We start from the raw sequence: 9,387 nt of genomic DNA on the forward strand, positions 1-9,387 counted from the left end.
TTTTGCAACGTCTTAAACTTTAACGTACTTCTCGATGTTGGAGGAAGACTGATTATATACTAAAGATGCAAATGAGAGCTTAAACTATAGAGAATTCGATAATTACTTAAATTCGATTGGATCTTTTACGATAATCGCGTAATCTCAAATTGAAAACAACTATTTTTTTAGAAATTTTCAAAAGTTTTTTCTGTTGCAACGTTTTAAACTTTAACGTACTTCTCGATGTTGGAGCAAGACTGATTATATACTTAAGATGCAAATGAGAGCTTAAACTATAGAGAATTCGATAATTGCTTAAATTCCATTACATCTTTTACTATAATCGTTTAATCTCAAATTAAAAACAACTATTTTTTTAGAAATTTTCAAAAGTTTTTTCTGTTACAACGTCTTAAACTTTAACGTACTTCTCGATGTTGAAGCAAGACTGATTATATACTTAAGATGCAAATGAGAGCTTAAACTATAGAGAATTCGATAATTGCTTAAATTCGATTGGATCTTTTACCATAGTTGCGTAATCTCAAATTGAAAACAATAAATTTTTTAGATATTTCAAAATTGTAACGTATTTGTTAAACAAATAAACATCTAAACATATACAAATTAAAGCTGAAACTATGAAGAATACAAATAAGTTTACTTATTAACTTATTAATTGTATTGTAGCGACATCTAACATGTGATGTTTAAGCGATAGCTATAGATGTTAATTCAGTTACATAACTTAATTTATGGTCCACAAGCGTATATTTGTTTGCATATATTACAATTACGGAAAGCCAATAAAATAATTAATTTGTTTGAAAGAATATTTGGTTGCATATGCAATATGTTCATTAAATGATTAAAGTTACTAATAGTTTTGCAAAATACATTTAAATTGTAGACTTCCTGTATTAATATACTTTAAACTAAATGAATTAATTTCATTTATGAAAAGACAACATGAGAATTGACTACCAAACTTGACAAAATTAAATATGAAATTGTGACTTGCAATTTCGTATATTTCTTGCTTCTTATGAAAAAATATATTAAATATTTAAATTAAACCATACAAAATGCATTAAATAAGTGTTATTGGTTGTGGTTTTTTTGGAATGAACGAGAAATCGAGTATCAAAATTAATAAAAAAAAATTATAATGTCAACGTCAACGTCAAAATCAGTGCATTGAAATTTAAAGTAAATCTCAATTAAAATAAAAGATAATTAAAATATTAATTATGCAATTTGAACTAAAAACTATATAGAATGCATTAAACAAATAAGTTTTGTTGTGGTTTTCGATATTTTTGAGAAATCAAGTATCAAAAATTTGATTTTTTTTTTGTAAATGTCAACCTCAAAAATTAGTGTCTTCATTTTTAACGTGTCTCATGTACAATATATTATTTTTTGCAAATTGATTATGAAACTATACAAAATGCATCAAACAGAATAGATTTATTGTGTCTTTTGAATGAATGTTGATGTATTAAAGGATAAGGCGGATATATCCGCCACTCGTCTATATAGACTGAATTGTTATTTCGAAAATGTGGAACGATTTTATTGGTTTTCATAATGTCTTTGTACAGTGGTGAATCGTTTTCGGGTATTAGAATTTTGTAGCATTTTTCATCTTTTTTCTCTTCCTTCTTTTCTTCTTGTCCTTCTTCTCATCATAATTATTACATGTAAAATATAAATATAAAATCACAGCAACGAGTATTACATATATCATAAGATTCCTCTGAAGAAGTCCTTGTGCGTTTTGATGAACTCCTGGATGTTCTTCAGGGATGCCAACGTGCTCGCCTGACTTCCCCTGCACATCGTCATCTGGAGCGAATCCAACTTTCGATCGCACACGACCGGATGGTAGACGTGCAGCAGACCCGGATCCGCCGACCTGATGACCTTCAAACCGCCGGCACCACGAATCGCCGCATCGAAGAAGTTGACGTCCTCGTAACCCCAACCGGAGATGGTCAGATTGAGACCACCGAGAGTCTCGTAATCGGACTTGTAGAGACTGACGATCCCGAAACCGAACTGCCTCCAAGACCCAGAGCTGTTATCGAAATTAGGAACATACTTAATATTCTCCCTAGGCGCGAACACGTCCTGCCAATCTGCAGGTTCCTTGTACGTGCTGTAAACTATCGGGAAGTAAACGGAACGACCGCGCACCGTGTTCTGCCTGATCCTCCGAAGACTCTCCCTGCTGAAGACGATGTCCACGTCGATGAACAACAGCAAATCACCGGGTTCCGTCAGATTAACACCACGCTGCAGAGCTCTGCCACGCGAAAACTCCACCTCATCGTCGACAACGTCCACCAAAATCTCACTGTTTCTGTACCGATCCCTGAGCTTCATCAGCAGATCGTAGCTCAGATCAAAGTCACCGCTTTTATACAAGATCACCAGCAGCCTGGTGCTCTCCAACTCCAAAACGCACGCGTCCTCGTACAGCTGCAGGAATCTCTTAAAAGTCTCATATCTTCCGCTCAAAGGAAGTACGAAAGTTATCCTCTTTTTACTTGCACCGTTCGAAGAGAAGATCCCGTCGCCCAGTTTAGAAATCACTTGTTTTATTAACTTCCGATGTAACGGAACTTCCGTTTCCGCCATGCTCGCGTTACCAACCGTGTCCATCTCGCGAATCTCCAGACCGGTGAACGTCTGCTGGATGTAAGCGTGGCGACGAACCGGAATCGTCATCTTGTGCCCTCTGTACTTCCTATAAACAAGCAGCAGATCCAGGATCAAATCCACACCGTGCACCGGGTCCAATCTCCAATAGCCGTAGAACACCTCCTTGAAATCTATGACTCTTCCGCGTTGCTTCGAATACAAATTGATAATTTCCATCACCTAATAATAATAATAAGAAAAAAATATGAAAAACAATTAACACAAACACTTGACACAATCAACTTTTGACAATTAGAATGAAACAAAGAAATTCGTACTTCTCTGATGACGTCCGATAGGCCTTCTTTGATCGAAGATCCCAATCTCCGTTTCGAGTTGGAATCTTTGTACGAGTACAGAGATTTCGAGATGAAGTCCCAGTCGAGGACGTCCTCCACGTCCGTCGGTCTGAAACGGTTCAAACCGTTCCTCGCGCCCAAAACCCTCGCCTCACCCAGATACGACGACGATCCTGAGGGCTCTTCGAACAGTCGAACGTCTTCGTACAGTTCCGCCTCGCCCAGCTGATCCAGATTGACGTTCCTCTCGGCCATCGAAGATGCGATGTCTCGATGCAATCGGATGCTCTCCTGCTTGATCGCTTGCAACTGCAAACTCTGAAAACACACAATTATGTAATAATTTCTTAATCTTTCTTATACATCTATAACAACGTTTGAATGAAAATGACAGCGAACGTCAAATGTTATCATTTGTTTATGTAATATTATCAAATTTTGTTATTTCTATAGCAACCGATAAGTTACCTTGATGTATTTGTGCATGCGATGCATGTACTTGGGCTTCTTGATTGGATGCAACGTGATGGCGCGATGCACTTCCTTCTGCTTGAGGTCCCCCGTGAAGGCCGCGTTTCCGCTCTGGTTATGGTAAAAGATGACCTGCATCTGCATAATGCAAACAACAGCAGAAATCGTTTGGTCAAAAGTTTGGATGCAAAAGTTTACAAGAAAAAAAAATTATTAATAATAAACGGGGGAGGATAGAAAAATTTAGGTTGAAAGACCGCGACCATCGGGATTGAATTAAGTGGAAGAACACACAAAAAACGAAACAAAAGAAAATGAACGAAAATTTGAAAATTGAAACAAAACACGACAATTGAAATGAAAAACAAATGAAATTTAAAATTTAAACAAATGAATGAAAATGAAGTAAACTGCAACCAAGGAAAGCGTAAATTGAATAAACAAAAAAAATATGAAAATGGGGGGGAAAATAAAAATGTAAAAATAAGAGAGAATATAGAAACCCAGGCAGGAAATACTCGTTGTCTCTAATAACACCTCTCTTGCCTGGTTAGAAGGACTCGCCTCGTAGGACCATGTGCAGGAGATGCCGGCCGTGCGACGAACGCAACGTCCGAGCTCGACGTCCTCGTGGGTGGTGTACAGCGTGCTCAAGCAGCTCTCGATGTTCGGTCCGATCTTCCTCAACGTCTCCCTGCTGAGGATGACTCCGGGTCCGCCCATGCAGAAGTTCTCGTCGCTCTCCAAAGACAGTAGACCGAATTCCTCCGAGTTGCCTCTTCCCGTCTGCCCGATGAACCACGGTTTTCTGCTATCAACAGAACGCAGCAGACGATCCAACTTGTCCGTGCGCACGTAGACGTCGTCGTCGGCCCGCATGAACCACTCGAACTTCTCCAAGTAATTGTCGTGCATGTACTTGAGCATCATGAAGCTCTTCTTCTGCGGCGGGTATGTATCGTCGACGCCGATGAGCGGTATCAGAGGGACGTGTTCGCTGTACGATCCCTCCGAGCTGAAGAACGCGATCTTCCCGGGAACCGACGATCCCCACGTATCGTAGACGGCTTTCGCCCGTCCGTCCAGATACTTCGCTGCCGTCATCACGCCGACGAAGAGGAGCTTCTCCTGAGTGTCCTGCTCGTCGTCCTCCGTGGCCCATGCGGCCGGTCTCCTCGACGTCTCCACGCAGACGTCGTCGCTGCCGCCGCCACCGCCGCCGCTCTTCTTCAGCATCTGCGAGAGGCACAGGCCGACGATGAGACCGAAGGCGACGTTGAACAGTTTCCTGCGCGCCGCTAGAACCGCCATTTCCAGGATGATCTGCACCTCCTCGTCCTCCGGTTCATATTACCAGAAAAATCCCTCTTCTCTCAACAATACTCTCTCTTCTCTCAAACTCCAACTATTCTAACTAATGGATAAACTGCAACTTCGCTTTTCCTACCGCTCTCTTTCGTGAAGATTCACGCGACAGAAGCACATCTGCACATCACCGCCATTTATCCAATTTATTGCTCTCTCGCCTCGGACCACTTAGCAAGGTTATCACGCACTCCGATAAACTTCCTGAAACACATAAGCAAAAATCAATTAGACATTGTTCAAATCCTCACATTCATTCATTCATTCATTCCATTGAGATACAGCAATTACATTATTCAATAATGAATGAACCCGACACATTTATCAAGAAAAACGTGACAAATTTCAACAACATTTTACAATAAAAACTATTCAAAACCTTTAAATTGGAAACTCATTAACTCAAAATTGTACAACATTATCATTATGCATTTTGTTTTGAGTCCATGGAAACGTGCAATTATTCAATTTTTTATTTCTAATATAATCAGACTATTAGACTTAGTGTTTTGAAGCACTTCAAAGTGGTGAAGCAATTGCAAAAAATTTCTATAAATACATGAAAACACTTCAATCGAGAGCAGTTATCTGAATAGTTTAAATTTAAATTATAAATAAATAATAGATATTAAGTGTTTTACAGATTTTTTTTTATTAAGGTATCAATAATTCCCTTAACGCTCTCAACGCTAATGGATATATCGTAACTATAGTAACTTCAAAAGTATACATGATAATTGCAATCACCAAGGCAACAAACACAAAGAATCGTTGTGCTACTCCACGCATCTGGCGTTGTTCGGCGGCTCTATGAGACCTCGAGTTTTATTAGGGCCTTCTGGTAAATCTCCTCAAACGAGAAGCTCATATAATTTCACTCCCCAAAAAAAATATATATACACACATAATATAACAGCTTACAGAAGAAGAAAAAAAAGGGATTGAATAACAACAAAAAGTAGAACCATTAAACATCCATAATGGGACATGTGCCATAACGAGGAACGATTCCGTCTCTACAATAACCATTAAATCAACTTTACATAATGGCATTCCCAGGGTATTACCGAGCCGGAGTCTCCGGCTCGGACCCATAACAAACGTTATTATCGTAAAATTACCAATTTCCTAAAGGAACAACAACGAGCCAATTTTTTTTAAATCTTTATTTTTAATGTTTCCCAACGCCTAATTGAAAATTACGCACGATTCAATTGAATGATTCAAAACAATTTCGCACCATAAACTGATAATTAAATAGAAGCAAAAGAAAAAAACGACATCTTCCGTTTTAATTTATCGCTTTTTTTTTAATTGCTTTGATGCACATGTGGTCACAGCTCTTCTCACCGAAACGCACAACAAAAAAAATTGGAACTGTCAAAGTGACAGACGCGCATTGTGAGAGGTCTGCACCGGAAACGGCGTTACGTTCGCATTCCATCTTCTTCGGAGACGACTCGCATTCCCGAATCTTTCTTCCACGAAATCATCGCCTTATCGAATTACAGCTGAACAACATCCGGCTCGACTCGTTTCGCTCTGAATTATATAACTAATTCGAATCACAATTTCAAATTTTGACACATACGTCAAAAGTTTCGTAACCTCAGATGTCAAGGTGTTTCGGACAATCAAGGCGAATTATCTATTGCTTCGATTTTAATTTACAATTTCAATGATCGATAAATTAACATTATTCATATTTAAAATTTCAACTGATGTTTGAAATTAATCGAAAATAGATTTTGACACGTGAAGTAATTAGACTTTTTAATTTACTTTTTTCAAATGTTTTATTTATAGTACGAATGCGTTACATAAACTTGAAAATATATGTATCGTTTCTTTTTTTTTGTTGTTGTTGCTTTAGTTTCACTTTCCTCGAAACTGTATATATTTCATAGATAGTCGAAATTAATGATGATGTTGGAAAGGCTCGTTTATTATATTCGTTCCAGAAACGGCGATAAAACCGACGTTTAATTAGGCCCCCAGAAACTCGAAACGTGTTCTTGGAAACGCGGCGTTCTTGTCAAAAGGGAGGAATAATATCCGTCCGAAAAGATGCTCATAATTATTACCATTTGGACACAAGACAGGCCCACTTCTTTTTTTTTATTGACGTTTAGACAGACAGACAGTTGTTACGAATTTGGTCTTTGAACTGTGCGCTCGCTCCTTTCCGAACGGAATTTGATGTTTAATTTTAGCTTTGCAAATGGAAAGAAACACCTCCGATTTGCGCGGAGTTTGCCTGGAAAACGAGCATGTTTGCATTATTCGCATTCCGCTCGAGTTGCATTACGCAACGCCGCATGTAAATTCAAATGTTTCCTATCCTCCGGTAAGCAATTGTTCCAATTTTAACAATCGTTAATCGCAGTTGCCATCGAAATGTCAGATAATGACAGATCTATCTATATTCATACCTTTCTTTCTATTCGATCGAACTTCAATTATGCGAAATTACATTGCGAACGCAGACAACCGTGAAACGACAGTTATTATTACTATAATAGCAAACCGCAGTCCTAGCAAAAATATAGAATCATTTCCTTCTTCTTTAAATGGCGGTTACGTAACTGGCGTACAAAAAATCGTTAATTGTTTCTATGGTTACAATATCAAACTTTTTTGGTAACCTAGTGAACCTGCTTATCTAATTCGTTAACGACGAGCCACGTTTAATTTCCCTTCTGCTAAAATTATCTGTATTACCATGATAATCGTGTTTGCATGAATATTATCAACGCCCACCGCGAATTCGCGATAAATTAACCAGTGCAATGAAAAGAAAATAAAAAGTGCAGTTTCGCTGGCAAGATAAACTGAAGTGGAAATTTGTATTAATCTGCAAAATTCGCTGAATACGTTCCTGCATCATCAAAAGGAATATACTAGAAATTCTCGAATCAGTTAAAACTGATGTAAGTGATTAAGATTGTTTTATAATCAATTTGGAATCGTTTATTGAAGTGATTATTCTCCTTAAGAATGTAACCTTTAAAATGACAGATCTTGTAAGAAATGTCATTGGGGTTACGTCATATAAAGCGTTTCTAGTAACTGAAGTAGCGTCCCTAGCAACTGTCACATTGACATTAGCGAAGTTGCAAATTTAAGGATTAACAGGATGAAAGTGATTAAGATTATTTTATAAATTTTCCAATGCAGAAAAACAAATAGTAAAAACTGAAGAGTTTGCATTATCATTTTTGCTTGTTCGGCAGTAACTTAAAACAAAAGCAATTGTAGACTGGAAATTCTTGATATTTGTTGATGTCCATTTCATTTTAGTATATTTTACACTACTTTTTGGATCTATTCAAGTTTATTAATAAATTTGCAAACTTAAATATTTGGATACAAAATCCTATAAAAGTTAACAATTTAATTTTAAACGTTGTTGCAAAAATAAGTAAAAAATCTCATGTTAAAACGTGCAAAGAACAGTAATGTACGCACAAATCTTAACTAACAAACTTATTTCGGTCTTCGGAAGATTCAGGTTGTTATCATAATAAACGCGTAAAACTAAAAATACTAAATGAAGGACACGTAAATATTTGCATTATAAACTCGTATCACTTTGGTAATAGTAATTGAATAAAGTAAATTTGTTAATGGGAATTAAACGATAATTTACTAAAGGCCATTTGGAAGGTCGCTCAATTAAATTGCAGATAATTTCATTTAGAAAAAAAACAAAACAAAAATATCAATTGGATACACGCTACATCTAAAAATGTAACATTAGCAAATGTCATTAGGTCATTGCATTAAAGAGTCCTTAGTAATTATAGTAGCGTCCATAGTTACGGTCGCATTGATTGCGTAATCTAAAATATGATTGTCATTTAGAAATGTCATTGGGTCACGTCAGTAAGCGTCCATAGTAACTGTCAATTTGACATTAGCTATTGAGATTCTTTGGATAAATACAAAAATAAACGTTTTTGTTGCTTAACAAAACTTGGAAACTCATTACAAAAATTGTATAACATTATTATCCTTGAAAACGTGCAAAAAAAATGTCAATATAATCTATTTATAGATTGTCAGACTTAGTGTATTGAAGTGTAGTGTATTAGTTACATTAAAGCAGCGTTTTCCAAACTGTGAGGCGCGCGTCCCTGGGGAGGCGTGAACTAGTCTAAGGGGAGGCGCGAATATTAGTAATTGCAGTGAGCAATTTTCCTAATATCTGCTAAAGTATAGATAGATTCCTGTGCTATTATCCATATTGCTGTAATACGTTATAAAAGTTGAAAAATGCTCGAAAAAGCAGTGTTTTTAGATTTCATTGATTTACTCGAAAACTATAATACACAGAATCTTTACATTTCCCAAAGATCCAGCCTTCATATGCATCTCTTGGATCTATTGTATTTCTTATAGTTTTCGACAAAATCAATAAAATTGTGTAAACAGCTTTTATTTTCGAGCATTTTTTCAAATTTGAACACGAATTACAGCCAAACGGCTAAAACACAGTAATATATCAATACTTGCTAGATTCCCCAAACATTCAGCTTCATATGCACCTTTTGGATTCATTCTA

The 9,387-nt window shown here is 36.9% G+C and overlaps 1 protein-coding gene across 2 annotated transcripts; it reads right to left on the reverse strand.

Moving 5' to 3' along the window:
• Positions 1-1,536: 1,536 nt before the first annotated feature.
• On the reverse strand, positions 1,537-5,024 carry LOC108563100 (chondroitin sulfate synthase 1). Of its 2 annotated transcripts, none has more exons than XM_017921679.1 (4): positions 4,023-5,024; positions 3,456-3,596; positions 2,967-3,305; positions 1,537-2,868 (listed from the first exon to the last, which is right to left on the reverse strand). In XM_017921679.1, the coding sequence occupies exons 1-4, from the start codon at positions 4,767-4,769 to the stop codon at positions 1,729-1,731; spliced, it is 2,367 nt and encodes a 788-aa protein (XP_017777168.1). In that variant the 5' UTR covers positions 4,770-5,024; the 3' UTR covers positions 1,537-1,728. The 2 variants fall into 2 exon arrangements, with proteins under 2 accessions (XP_017777168.1, XP_017777167.1); XM_017921678.1 differs by having other exon boundaries at positions 4,005-5,024.
• Between the last annotated feature and the right edge of the window lie 4,363 nt (positions 5,025-9,387).

This window comes from Nicrophorus vespilloides, unplaced genomic scaffold (genome assembly GCF_001412225.1).
Source record: "Nicrophorus vespilloides isolate i.1.1-1 unplaced genomic scaffold, Nicve_v1.0, whole genome shotgun sequence".
Lineage (NCBI taxonomy): Eukaryota > Metazoa > Arthropoda > Insecta > Coleoptera > Silphidae > Nicrophorus > Nicrophorus vespilloides.